Below are 14,971 nucleotides of genomic sequence, written 5' to 3' on the forward strand. Positions count from 1 at the left end.
ATCGGGAGCAGAACAAACATTGACTTTTAAAAAACATCAGAGTTGGGATCAGGTGCCATGGAGGAGTAAGCACCCCCTGTCGACCGGTCACACCCGCCGTGTGCTCATTGTAATGATGGGGCAAACGGAAAATTCCGTAGACAATTCAGTGTTTAAATAATGGCCTAACACTTAGTATATAAAAAACGTCAGTCAGAATTCGACTTAATGATAGATTGTATTTGCTGACAAGCTCATTGTATCGACCATAGAAATTGCGAAATGATGGCTTTAAACGAGACTGTTGACATCCTTGTTTCATCAACTTGTTTGTCAATAGCAATGAAGGACCAAAGCCTCTTTCAAGTGGAGATAAATAATTGTAGGAATTTTTTAAAAAATCTTTTCAAGTAGCAGGGTCACACTAAATCATATTACATGTATTAATATGCAAAAATTCCAAGTATGTAGATTCTGGTGTTAGGGAGGGGCTTAAATAAGGGATTACATTTGTTTACAATTTTTCATTGGAATAAAAAGGGAGATATTTTTTTTTTTTTAAAATCTGGTTACTCTGGTGAGCGCTGTGGCATATGGACCTCCTCCTTCTCTTCTTCTTCTATTATCTTGTATATCACTATGGGAACAGTCAACTTGAATGGATAATTTTTAGTCAATCTAATTCGGCTTGGATTCTTAATTATTTTCTACATGTCAGACGATGTTTCATACTTGCGGCGCTATTTTCCCTTGTGTTTCTGTAAACAGCTGACTTTTGTGAATTTTATTCAGCCAAGTTTTCCGCAGCTACGCTAGCCAAACGTTCCAGTCTTGTCGTATCTCCTTATCGCAACTCTTGGCTAGTGATGCCAATTTTACACCTTCTTTTATGCCTGCCACTGGCACCAATTCAATTCTCAAAATTGAATGTACATGTATTGTGACACGATGGCGGCACAGGCACTTGGGGTCTGGACCCCCCCCCCCCCTTTTCCATTTTTTTTCTTTTTAAATATGGAGTCAATTCACCTTTTTCCTATTTTTGTATTCTAATATGCACTATATGTTATCAATAATGTAACTCTTTTGTCTCTATATGCTGTTTTTAAATATACCGTTTTCGACTGATACATAAAAAGAGAGAAGGCTTGCAACTCTTTTCTCATCGTCTGCCTCACCTCGCTTAAACTTCGCCTGATTATTTATCGAAAGAATAAGAAAACATGGAATATGCATACATCAATAAATTCGTTATACATTCTTCTTTCTTTTCATATTTCCATTTAATTTTTATGTGCCCCCGATTTGTAAATATTTCGATTAAATCATCCGCATCTAGGGTAAATTTTGTTGATGTGCACCAGCTGGGACGGAAGTGCCCGGTATTTTCGGGTATCATCATTACATGTAATGTAATTCGGAACATTAAATGCGAGAAGGAAAACATCCCGAATTTTCTCTTCATATAACATGTAACGGTAAGTTCTGTGAATAACAAGATAACTTTAACTAGAAAAATTTTAATGGATGAAGATTATACTTTAAATAGACGACCTAGACAACCAAATTCCACAATATTGTTATTACAAAGCCTGGAATTTTTTTTTAATGCAGAACATTTATAAAGTTAGAATTACCGTTATTGCACTTCCGTCCCAGCTGGTGCACATCAACAAAATTTACCCTAGATGCGGATGATTTAATCGAAATATTTACAAATCGGGGGCACATAAAAATTAAATGGAAATATGAAAAGAAAGAAGAATGTATAACGAATTTATTGATGTATGCATATTCCATGTTTTCTTATTCTTTCGATAAATAATCAGGCGAAGTTTAAGCGAGGTGAGGCAGACGATGAGAAAAGAGTTGCAAGCCTTCTCTCTTTTTATGTATCAGTCGAAAACGGTATATTTAAAAACAGCATATAGAGACAAAAGAGTTACATTATTGATAACATATAGTGCATATTAGAATACAAAAATAGGAAAAAGGTTAATCGACTCCATATTTAAAAAGAAAAAAAAAATGGAAAAGGGGGGGGGGTCCAGACCCCAAGTGCCTTTTATGTATCAGTCGAAAACGGTATATTTAAAAACAGCATATAGAGACAAAAGAGTTACATTATTGATAACATATAGTGCATATTAGAATACAAAAATAGGAAAAAGGTGAATCGACTCCATATTTAAAAAGAAAAAAAAATGGAAAAGGGGGGGGGGGGTCCAGACCCCAAGTGCCTGTGGATGGCGGTATTTTTCTTTTGTATTTGCTATTGATACAGAACAGGACAGGTGTAGGCGGAGCTATTTTCCGTTCTACATCAACCCCTATATACTGTGTTGTATTAACTTATATAGAACGATCTAAAAATAAAACTGATTCAATATATCAAAAGCACATACAAATAGTAAAGGCTGATTTTTTCCTATTATGAATTTTGGATTAATATTTCCCTGTGAATGTAAAATGTCAAATTTTCTCAGTCACTTTTAAAAATTTATTTCAAAAAGAATGTACACGTTATCTCGATCCCAACAAAATTGGTAGTTTTTTTTTAAATTTACCGGGTGGTAGTAAATGCAAAATTTACAATGACAACATGACGGATGCTGCAATCGAAATAGGTTGATCAGATAACAACAAAATAATCAGTCCAGTACTCAATAAGAAATCTTAAAGTAGATCTATTTACTTCCCTGTGCTTACCCAAATTTGTCACTGTCACAGTATTATATATCATGAAAATTCATGAATAGCTCTCTTATTCAATTGATCTTTCAATTACATTATGATAAATTATAAAAGGTGAATAGAAAAGAGGAATAACATCTCTCAGTAGAATAAAAATTATAATAGAGTCCTGTCCAGCACCAAAACACCTGACCAAGTGGTCCAGAATTTAAAAAAAATCTGGTAAAAATACTCTTTATTATTACAACTTTGTACTCTGTTTCCTCCTGGATGCCCTGGAGAAGAGAAGAATATTTGCAAAGAAATAATGCATTTTCACTATAGATTCAACACAGCCCCATCCTAACACTTGAACTCATGATCAAGGAGACATGAACATCAAAATTTTGTAAGAGGCGCACTTGCTCATCATTATGCACTTAGATGAAGATTTTTAAAGAATTAATGCATTTCACTACATAATCAATACAGCTCCACCCTAATACCGTGACCCTGGGGAAATTTTAGAAGCTGGTGCTCATAACAATGCATTCAGTTTGCATGCTCAATATCCAGGCAGGAGTAGAGCGAAAAGAATTCGAAGAAATATAATACAGCCTCACCCTAACACCAGAGCCCCTGGCCGAGGGGCCAGAAATTCACAATTCACAATCTGGGAATAGGAATCTTTGCTCATCATGACCATGCACTAAGTATGTTTGCTAAATATTAAATGTCAAAGGACAGAGCAGAAGGTTATCAAAGAAAACATGCATATATATATATATATATATATATATATATATATATATATATATATATATATATATATATATATATATATATATATATATATATATTGCAGATGCTGCGGTAGCGTAATTAAAGTAGGAGGTGCTTATTTTAATTGAACCGTGTCACAAATCATTTAGAGATCGACAGGTTCTATCTCTTTGATACACATTTTGGGGAGGAGACTTGTGCTAATTCTCCTAACCATCCATCAGTTTATGTCTACAGTCGAGATCATAATCAAAAAGTACAGATACCAAACTATTTTATTATCAATGACAATAAAAACGTTAGTTACCACATAAACAGAGGACGCCTGTCTTCATATGCTAACAAACATAAACAATCGAGTAAAACTAGAACATTATTCAGTTCTTTCTCATCTACAATAAGCTGAGAAAACAGTACCCGCAAAACCACTGGATCCTCCAATCCCAGCTCTGTTACCATTTTTCTGCTTGGTGGACCACTTAACAGTCCATACTTATTGACCATGTCTTGTGAGAACTCCCCATGTTGATCCAGATTGTATCCCAGTTTAGCCAAAGTTCTGACCAAATTCTCAAACCTTTTGCGCATTTCTAGCTCTTTTCGAGCATCTTTGGAACCATCCGCTTGAACGGCTTCTTTTTGGATCATGGCACCAATATTTGCAATACTGAAGCCGTAATAGCGTCTCTTCTTTGCATCTTTGCTGCCTGAATCCCAGGCAAAAACATATTCCAGGATTCTTCTATCCATCTGAAACGCGATTTCTCCTATAAGTCTCTTGTTCTTCCTTATCATGGCAGCCTTGAGCCAGCGCTCTTGTGTCATCTTTGGATCGATTCCAATCAACTGATCTATAGGGCGACTTACTAGAGGTTTCGCTGAAACAAAGAATAAATAATACTTGTAGTAGATAAATGTAATGGGGCACTTTTCCAAATTATGGAGATGTTTTCAGAATACGATCCTTGAGATTAGGACAGACTGATCAGTGCTTGACTCCATTTTTCTTTCAATAAATACACTTATTTTAAAGTCCATGGAGTGTTCTGTGATACAATCACAATATATTTTCATTTTACATTAAGACCAGATGAGACTGCGTATAGTTATATTGATGAAAAATAGTATCTAATATTACATTTCTTTAAACAACAATGTTACAGGTTAGGGGTTTATGTATTATATTTTGTTTCTATATTTTCTTTATGTCCATTTCTCTCATGTTGCGAGGCCACCAATTGCTGAACTTTTATACCTATACTAGGCACTCATGGTTATTGAGCAATGAGGGGATTTTTTCTTGCCAGCATCTACTGCGACATGCGTGGCTTGATATCATCCAAAAGAACGGTCCTTTCTGTGGGAATCGAACCCGACTTATAAGGATCAACACTAGAACGAAACATTCTAACCACTGGACTACGGGGGGGGGGGGGGGGGGGGGGGGGGGCTTCATATACTATTAAGTAATTTTCACTCTTATATTTGAAGTAATATATGAACCATAACTTTGTGCATATTTTGGTTAAGAAACATACTTGGCACACAATTTACTAGTATATTTTTCCGTCCAAGCAAAATTGTCACATCCAGCCATATATGGTATCAAATCATTGTATGAGTATGATCCAGCCATATATGATATCAAATCATTGTGCGAGTATATAGAGGAGAAATACAATCAGGTATGAATACGATTAAAAAATAGGTTTCACCCATTCCTCTAACTGTGTCGCGTGTGTACATTCAAAGATACTAGTATTTGATAATAAATGTAAATATTCATGAAATATATGTTGCCAACTTGCTCTTCTTATAGCTCTCTCTTAATTAACGCTTTGGTGAAATATTCAGATTTTTTTAAAATACATGTAAATGCTTGAATTACATGACATTAACAATTTGCAAATTTATGTACCGTACCATATTTGAGCTACAACGTACCTTTGTTCATGATACTGTCTGCTAATTTTTCCTCTCTGGTTTTTGGAGTTGATGTGGCTATCGGTTCCCCCACACCTCTTTGAGTTTTTGGGGTTGAGGTAGCTATGGGATCTCCAACTACATCTCGGCCTGTGGGATCTCCAACTACATCTCGGCCTGTGTGATCTTCGCCAGTCGATCTCTGATAAGACTTAGAGTACATGGAACGGCTTTTCTCTGAGGAGCTATCTTGCTGTGGAACAACTGCATCAGAGTTATCATATACTTGTTTTCTTTGCTGACCTGAGGAGATCATATGATCCATACTTTCCCACTCCTCTAACTCGGCACCTGATCCTCGACTTCTGTCTTGAACGGGAGATTTGGAGAGATTGTTTGTCTCTGCAACGACTGTCTTTTCAGATATTGAGTCTCTATTTCTTTTACCATATTTCTCCTGGTTCTTCAGAATATTCTGTTCAGTTTTAGTCTCTGGGATATATTTTTGTTGCGGCGTATAAATTCGTTGTTCACGATTTTCTCTCTTTCTCGGTACATCCTGCTCATTCCATGTCGCCTCTTTAACACTTCCCTGTTTTGGCGTAAGACTCCTTCTTTGATCATAATTTTCTCGGCCTCTCTGTTCTGGCATGGGAATTCTACTTTCTTGGTCAAATCTTTCCCTGGCTCTCTGTTCTGGCATGGGACTTCTACTTCCTTGATCATATCCTTCCCTTGCACTTTGTTCTGGCATTGGAATTCTGCTACCTTGATCAAATCCTTCCCTGGTTCTCTGTCCTTGCATTGGAATTCTGCTTCCTTGATCAAATCCTTCCTTGGCTCTCTGTTCTGGCATGGGACTTCTACGTTCTTGATCAAATCCTTCCCTGGTTCTTTGTTCTGGCATGGGACGTCTACTTCCTTGATCAAATCTTTCCCTGGCTCTCTCTTCTGGCATGGGACTTTTACTTCCTTCATCATATCCTTCCCTTGCACTTTGTTCTGGCATTGGAATTCTGCTACCTTGATCAAATCCTTCCCTGGCTCTCTGTCCTTGCATTGGAATTCTGCTTCCTTGATCAAATCCTTCCTTGACTCTCTGTTCTGGCATGGGACTTCTACTTCCTTCATCATATCCTTCCCTTGCACTTTGGTCTGGCTTCGGAATTCTGCTTCCTTGATCAAATCCTTCCCTGACTCTCTGTTTTGGCATGAGACTTCTACTTTCTTGATCAAATCCTTCCCTGGTTCTTTGTTCTGGCATGGGATGTCTACTTCCTTGATCAAAATTTTCCCTGGCTCTCTGTTCTGACATGCGACTTCTACATTCTTGATCAAATCCTTCCCTGGTTCTTTGTTCTGGCATGGGACTTCTACTTCCTTGATCAAATCCTTCCTTACCTCTCTGTTCTGGCATGTGACTTCTACTTCCTTGATCATATCCTTCCCTGGCTCTCTGTTCTGGCATGGGACTTCTGTTTCTTTGATCATACATTTCCATGCTCTTTGGTACTTCCTGTTCAGGCTGTGTAGCATATCTCCTCTCCGTCGTGAGGCTTCTACTTCTTTGGTCATAGCTTACACTGGTTCTCTGTTCTGGCATGGGAGTTTTGCTGCTTTGATCAAAACTTTCCCAGTTCACCGGTATGTTCTGTTCAGGCTCTGAAACATACATTTGTTGAGGCACTGTGCTTTTGCTTCTTTCATCGTATATTTCTCTTGTTCTCTGCTCCGGCATGTATCTTCTGCTTCTTTGATCATATCTTTCTCTGGGACTTTGTTCTGGTATAGGACTTTTGCTTCTTCTATCATAAATTTCTCTGGATCCTTGTTCCGGCATAGGACTTTTGCTTCTTCTATCATAAATTTCTCTGGATCGTTGGGTCGGCATAGGACTTTTGCTTCTTTGATCATATCCTTCTCCAGTTCGCTGTTCAGGCAGGAGGCTTTTGCTTCTTTCATCATAAATTACTCTGGGTGTTTGATCCGGCATAGGACTTTTGGTTCTTTGATAATGACTTTCCCTGTCCCTCGGTACGTCCTGTGTAGGCTCTTTAACATACCTCTGTTGAGGTATTGGGCTTCTGCTCCTTTGATCATAACCTTCTCTGTTTCTCTCTTCGAGGACGGATCTTTCGTTTCTTGGATCATAACTTTCCCTGATTCTCTGTTCCGGTATGGGACTTCTGCTCCTTTGATCATAACCATCCCTGTTTCTTGATACATGATAGGATTGTTGAGATGAACTCGATGGATGACTTTGGGTTGTATTGGAAACGATTTCGCCACGACGAACCATTCTTGTGGTCTCGCGATGCCTGTTAGTTTCCAAATCGGGATCTTCAGAAACGGTTCTCCTTTCTATCGTGGGTACGTTCAAGTTATCTTGATTAGTTTTTTGTGTTACTTTATCGTAGCCGCTACGAATTGTACTCTGCGTGATTCCGCGCGTATCATCTAAACTACTGGGGTAATTGCTTTGAACTGTTCTTTGTGGATACTTTTGATAATATTTAGATCTATCTTCTTCGAAAGGTTCTCGGTAAAACGCTACATCCCTTCCTGTTGACCCCGAATCAGATTCATCTAGCCGAACATCTTGGTATTCTGAAAAGTTTGATTGAATTAATGGTGTAGTCTTCTGAGTTGCCCCTGTTCGATTTCCACTAAAAACGACTGCTGGCTTTTTCTGTTCTGATATTTTACTTTTATAGATTCCAGGCGATCTTGGTCGAGAAAAACCTTGCTTGACTTCCAATCGATTAGTAGCTGGTGATATGACAGAATGTTGAGAATAAAAGTCGCCTTTTGAGATCGTGCCTCTTTGAGACAGATCATAAGGACTTTTCAGGCGTTCGCTTTCAGGTATGATAATTTTCGGTTTGAAAAATTCAGGTACGGGAGACAAGGCTTGTGCTAAGTTCTGCGATGCTGACGTAACTATTATTTCTGGCACGGTCACGTTTTGGCCATCAATAGCTGGTGATATGGGTCGGAAAGCTGATTTTTCCTGATGTGTACCCACATTTTTGGTGGATTCCGGAATCGTCACACCTACGAACAAAAATCTTGTTTGTATCTACAAATATCTTTCGGCATATCAACTTCAACAAGTCTACGTCATCAAATTATAAATGCACCATAGATTCAGAAATTTATCAGTCAGTATTGGACAGTGTGACAGAGGCTATGTCAAAATTTTGTTATTAAAAACTACAATCGAATGAGGTAAATGGAACATCCACAACTTGTGATTTTATATTTGCTTTTTCCAAGGAGTTGAAATGGTGAATATTCGCTCTGCAAGCCTTGTGAATAAACACCATTTCAACTCGCTGGCTAAAGCAAATATAAAATCACACAATATACTATTATATATCCTATTTATTTACCATAAGGGATAAGGGGGTAAAGGAGTAAAATGTGTTTAAAAAATTATTTCAACATTAAAATCTTTAGTTGATAGAACTTTATTGGGGGAGGGTAGTGAACAGAAATAATAATAATGTTTTTTCCCACTTACTGCATTGAAAAGTTTCCACCATACTGTCCACCCAAATCACAAGTTCAGTTATTAATTTTGCTGTTCTTAGGGTTGCATTTTGCTGTAATAGTGACAGAGAACGTCGCAGTGCTCTATTCTCATCTGCGAGTTTATGTATATCCGCTATTATTTTACGTTCATTTTCTCGAGAATTATCCAAGTCCCTTGCAAAAAGTGTTGATATTTCTTCTTCAAAAGACATACTGTATCATAATTTTACTTGGTTTCCATTTCATTGTGACGTCACAGTGTGACGCTATTGCGCTCTCAGTATTGTTACGTCATAATGTTCGTCCGTGATCGGCGTACGGCTATTGCGCCGGTTATAAAGCTTGTCAACTGGCAAAGGAAGTCAAAAATTAATTATTCTCAATAATGATCAATAAGTACATCTATCACTTTTTCCGATCATGCATCTTAGGGGAAAACGTTATATAGTTCGCGATGATTTTTTTTTACAGAAATAAAAATAGACTTAAGTTTGAAGGTGAGTGAACATTTGTTAAATTATTGCAAAAATTCATAGAAAATGCCAATTTATTAAATATCTTTTCACCATATTTCTATAACTGGCGAATTCTCTCTCGGTGTTACAAACCGGCGAACCTATCTCTGTCAAATGAAACGGCACTTGAGCGGGGTAACTACCAAAGGTCAAAAGTGGGGGGGGGGGGCTGAGTGCACAAAGAAATTTTAAATACATCAAAAAATAAATGGACATTATATCACCATAACAAAAGAAAGAAAATAGGACAACATTTGCGGCTATGCACTGGTCTTTATTTGACAGTCATGCAGCAACAAGCTAAATAATTCAACCACAACAAATACTCTCTACATGTGAATTTCTTGGTTCATAATTTCCTTCAATGTAATGTTTAAATTCAAAATTAAGACAAAAATCATAAATGTGCATTTAATGTTCATCAATACTCTGATAAGAGAGATAACTCTTAATGACATAAATGTCATTTATAGTCTTGTCAAGTTGAAGTGTCTTTTTTGTCCAATTTTGCCCCCACAAGCTATGCTATAATTGTTTGTATTTTACTAAAAAAATAAATTTCTTTTGGAAAATCATAAGAGTTAAAGAAACATTTTATATGAGTGAGCAGCGGGTTTATGAACCTTAAACATATTTTATTGAAATTCATAAGTACAAAGGGATTGGGCACAAGTTCTAAACACTTATTAGGCCCTTTCCCTAAATCTCAACAGAAATTGATCAGAATCTTATAAACTGAACCTGAAATTGTAGCCTTCTAATCACCAAGTCAAATTCACAAAAGTGGATCAAAATAAGTCCAATGATTAACTGTCTAAAAATAAATTATTTATTAATAACATTGCAATTAATCACTCCAAGAATAATAAACTCCTTAGACATGGGGCAAAATCCTTTAAACTATAGAACTTGATAATTTGGTTTATCATTATTCTAAGGAAAACCCCACTGGAGTCAATAACAATATAATACATTGTAATTATATCTTTTTAACTCCTAGAATAACGATGATTCCAGTGCAATGAACTAGAAATTGCAAACATAAAAAAATAACCATATACATGTAAATTCCAACAATTTTATATTTAAAGAAATAACTGATATTAGATGAGACCGATATACCGCTGTTATTGTAAATGAAAGTATTTCAGAAAGGTACACAGTTAAAATAAGTTACTGAGAAAATTTGAATAGATACATCTTCTTCTATTCTTGTAACAAACAACAAGACAATCTCAATCTTAACTGTATAATACATTTATTCTTTTAGATACAATGTATATGAATAATTTATCAAACAGTTCTGTCAGGAGTTATGCCCCTCTGATGCAGCTTCCATATATTCCTTTGCCAAATCTGGATTTTCTGAGACCCATTTCTCTGCTGTGTTCTCATTCAACCAGTCCCCACTTTTTATTCCTTTATGCAAATCTTTCATCATATCTTGTAGTAAGTCTAAATGAAATAAATTTTGTAATTGGTTGAATTCATCTTCTTAACATGGTTTATTTGGTTAACTACTTACGAGTCCTCTTTTATGGTTATTTTGTTCCCCATAATTTTATGTAGTTTAAAAGCATTATTTTTTTTTACTCTTAATGTTTCCTAATTTCCTGTTGTTGGTTATGGAAGATGGCTGTAAAAATGTTTATTCATTTGAAAGAATTTTTTGTAATGTGTAGGTATGACAACTCATGTGTAAAAGTAACTTATAAATGCTTGTATGCAAATGCACACCCTTGCTAACTCAAAAGTCCCAAATAAGAAATAGCTCTAGTATCATTTATTGGGATATCATTAGAGTATCCTGTAACATTATTACTGTGTCAAGTTATTTTGGGGATAGAATATTAATTTGATTGTCAATAAATATAACAACCATCATAAATAATTATTGTTGGGAAAAACACTACTACATTTTGTAATATTTTGAGTAACAGAAAAATATGAAGAGACATCACCCCTTGTTTACAGCTACACAACATCATCAATTTTAATTAACCTTGAGATTCCCTGGAAGATGTTTCTTTAGTCAGGATCTCTGTGTCCATCTTATCAGCAACTTTATCCAGAAAAGAAGCTAGAGAAGAATTTGTTTCAATATTGGAAGCTTGCTGAACTGTAGGAGAAGATAATTTAACAGTATCCTTATCCAACTTCTCAGCAAAATCTGTCATGAGGGATAGAAGAGAATCACTACCACTCTCTGTAACCACATTTCCAGCAGCTGTATGTATTTCCATGGTAACTGAAGTCTGACTGCTATTGGTATTTATTGATTGTTTGTTTATTTTCTCCAAATCATTGTCCAGTTTCTCTGCAAACTTCATCATCATATCTTCAAGACTTTCTTCATCTGTTCTAACATCAGCTTAAACAAACATGTAAAGTATAACTCTTGTGATGCTAAATAGACAATACAACACTTTTTAAAGCAATAAAAATAATAATAAAAATTTTTTAATCAGGCATGGGGTAATCGTAATTGAGTAATCGTAATCGATTATAATAATTACTTTTTTTCAAGTAATTGACAGTAATCTTTAATCGAAGAGATTTTCGATTACTTGTAATCATAATTTAATCAATTACACTAAAATTGTCAATGTAATTATAATTACTTTTTGATTACTTTCGATTATTTCATAAATAAATGTTATTTTGGAGAATTATTTCCAGTCAGTCATACATAAATGTATAATAAAAAAAATCACCCAGTGATATGTGTTGATTTCCTAACTTTTATTATGATGTTCAAAAGTTTGATAATGTTCACAATAAAATTTGCATTAAAGGCCTACTGGTCTAGTATTAAATAATTCAGAAGTATATTTCAACCATTTATTAATAAAATATACAGATTTTTTTGTGTGCATTTTACATTTGACTCACTGTCCTCTTGCAGCATGTCCTATTTCAGATGTTGAAAAACTTTGTCTTGTCATAAAAAATATATTAAATAGCAAAAACACATTTAAAGTGCTGTATTAAATATAAATAATATGGTAAATAAACTACATTATATTTGGAAAAAAGAAGATGAAAATACTTAATATTCATTTCTGTTTTGTTGTGTTTTCAGTAACTTTAAAATCTTAAAATCATTCTCATGTTTTCATTCATATTTGTAAGGTTACTTGTTTTGTCAGTGAAAGGTTTTATCTGTATTTTTAAAGACAGGGGGTAAGAGTCACTGTATTTGTTTATCTTGGCAAATTGTCTGGGACATCCTTGACATGCAGATAATGAGGTGTGATGTGAGCTTTGACCTACCTACTGTTTAACTTTTATAATTGATAGTTCCATTGAAGACAAACAATATTATTAGAACAATTAATAGCTCTCAAAACACTAAAATATTTCAACACAGACTGCAGTTCAGGGATCGACATTAACGGTTGTCTGATTGCCCGGGACAAGTAAATTCTCAGTTCGGGCAAGTGAAACTGGCAACATACTTGTCCGATCAGGCAAGTGAATTTTTCTGATAGAAATGTACATGTATGTTGTTATCTAGTTCAAATTAATTTATAAATAAAACAATAAACTGAACACTTGATTTCCGCCAGGTATATGAATGACATTGTTTTTGCATTCGGAATTCTATAGTATACCGTTCATTTAAAGATCGGGTTTGTTATCCGTTTTCTTTTGTGGTAATTACGCTTTGTAACTTTGTTACAGGTCTACTTATTAGGAAATTAGATTATTTATTCAGTCACTAAACACAAGTAAGAAGACATATCCTGATCAAGGTATGTATGTTTCGTAGCAATTATCTTCATTAGCATTGCTTCACAGTTATCTCAGAAAATCAAAATTCACATAAGGATCCTAATGAAAATAATTTTAAAAAATTTGAATTTTATGATAATGGAAACGGAGGGTTATTGCTGCGTTGCAGTGCATGTTTACAGATTACATTTACAAGGACAGTAGTGTACATTTATGAACAAGCATTAAGCATCGATTTTTTTTTTCAGGTACTTCGACTTGCCAAATTTACAGCAGTGTATCTGGTCAAAACTTGTTCTTACCATATAATATTTACCAGCTTAGTAATAAATTATTTTTTTTCCTAATTTTGGGCAACCAGGTTTTGATTCGGACAAGTCAAAGTTTGAGATCACTTGCCTGAAGGACAAGTGAATCTGAAAGTTAATGTCTATCCCTGCAATTGTGCTATTAGTTTTACTTAAAGGCACATTTAATTTACATGTTTATTAATAAGAGTTCTAAACTTATTTTTTTGAGAAGACATACAAATGTTTTATGTGTACTGCCAACATGCAAGCAGTCCAAATCCTCCAAAACACAATAAAATATTAAATAACCAAAGTCAATAAATATGGATGTTCAGATCCAGTGTCGAAAGTAATAATTTATTTCTCTCATACTTTATAGCAGGAACAATGTCTCCACTGTCCATGGTAGAAAATCCCTCATTTGGGCATTTAGTGAAAATGTTAGGTCTAAAATATTAAAGGAAACCAGAATAAAACCTTACAAGAATCTGCACTGAATTAGGGCTGGGACGATATATCGAGATATCAATAATATCGATTCAATGTGAGGATGATACGCATATCGATACGTATGAAGAAATATCGAAATATCGCAAAAAAAATTTCTGACATGTTTTTTCTTTGTTTGCTTAATATTTTGGATTAGATATATAAAATAAATATGCAGAATATAAATATAAATATGAAATACATAATACTAAACCCCACTTGTGTAAAATAATTTTGTTTTACAACATATATACAACTTCTTTGAATAAATTATTCTCATTTGTGAAGAAATGTTTTGTTCATTTCAATACAAAATTTTTTTTTATAACTAATTCAACATATTGTGATACATATCGTATTGTGGCTCAAATATTGTGATATGTATCGATATAGAAAATGTTGTATCGTCCCAGCCCTACTGGAATCTGCTGGAACACATTCAAACTTAGTGGATATCATTAACATTACCATATAACTTTAAATAATTTAATCTAAGGGGATAAAAACTTGGAAGTAATCAATTATTAATCAATTATATCTTCCAAAGTAATCGATTACAGGACAAAAATGAATGTAATCGATTAATAATTGATTACACAAAGTTCCTCTAAGTAATTGATTATTAATCGATTACATTTTTCAGTAATAGTGCCCATGCCTGATTTTAATTATGAATAATCAATGAGAGAAGGAATAAAAATAGATAAACTAGGAGCCTGTGATTTTCAATAAATTATCTTAAATTATATTAAGTATTTATAGTTTTTGTCTAAAGAGGAATAAATTCCTTGCATAAGCTCTCTTACAAAACTGAAATGTGCAAAATTATTGATGCATTCATACATTCTTTTACGCCTTCCATTTAATTTAAAGCTGATATATCATTTGTGGTTGCAACACATTGTATTGTTTATGATCCGGGCACTTGCTGTGCTCGAAAGATGAAGCGCTATTGTCTTCAATCCTGCCATTGGTCGTTTTGATGTTAAATGGACTCTGATTGGTCGAATTTAGACCACTGTTACCGGATATGAAAATTCTACACAGAGT

The 14,971-nt window shown here is 34.7% G+C and overlaps 2 protein-coding genes across 2 annotated transcripts; both read right to left on the minus strand.

Moving 5' to 3' along the window:
- Positions 1 to 3,692: 3,692 nt before the first annotated feature.
- On the minus strand, positions 3,693 to 9,140 carry LOC133171537 (serine/arginine repetitive matrix protein 2-like). The gene is made up of 3 exons (XM_061306303.1): positions 8,882 to 9,140; positions 5,380 to 8,412; positions 3,693 to 4,313 (listed from the first exon to the last, which is right to left on the minus strand). The coding sequence occupies exons 1-3, from the start codon at positions 9,102 to 9,104 to the stop codon at positions 3,739 to 3,741; spliced, it is 3,831 nt and encodes a 1,276-aa protein (XP_061162287.1). The 5' UTR covers positions 9,105 to 9,140; the 3' UTR covers positions 3,693 to 3,738.
- A 1,508-nt stretch (positions 9,141 to 10,648) lies between these two features.
- Positions 10,649 to 14,827, minus strand: LOC133206049 (uncharacterized). Its single transcript, XM_061341957.1, has 3 exons — positions 14,765 to 14,827; positions 11,410 to 11,778; positions 10,649 to 10,862 (listed from the first exon to the last, which is right to left on the minus strand). Exons 1-3 carry the CDS (start codon positions 14,781 to 14,783, stop codon positions 10,714 to 10,716), a joined length of 537 nt encoding a protein of 178 aa, XP_061197941.1. The 5' UTR covers positions 14,784 to 14,827; the 3' UTR covers positions 10,649 to 10,713.
- Between the last annotated feature and the right edge of the window lie 144 nt (positions 14,828 to 14,971).

Source organism: Saccostrea echinata, unplaced genomic scaffold (assembly GCF_033153115.1).
Source record: "Saccostrea echinata isolate AGI-Se365-2 ecotype Australia unplaced genomic scaffold, CSIRO_AGI_Sech_v1 ptg000054l, whole genome shotgun sequence".
Taxonomy (NCBI): Eukaryota; Metazoa; Mollusca; class Bivalvia; order Ostreida; family Ostreidae; genus Saccostrea; species Saccostrea echinata.

Bases quoted from the DNA above. Each gene is read 5' to 3' on its own strand.
- LOC133171537 (XM_061306303.1), bottom strand. From the start codon at position 9,104: ATGTCTTTTGAAGAAGAAATATCAACACTTTTTGCAAGGGACTTGGAT. The intron at 8,413-8,881 runs GTAAGTGGGAAA...TTTTGTTCGTAG, and splicing joins GGTGGAAACTTTTCAATGCA to GTGTGACGATTCCGGAATCC. The intron at 4,314-5,379 runs GTACGTTGTAGC...TCTTTGTTTCAG, and splicing joins AGACAGTATCATGAACAAAG to CGAAACCTCTAGTAAGTCGC.
- LOC133206049 (XM_061341957.1), bottom strand. The intron at 10,863-11,409 runs GTTAATTAAAAT...TATTTCATTTAG, and splicing joins ATCTTCCAGGGAATCTCAAG to ACTTACTACAAGATATGATG.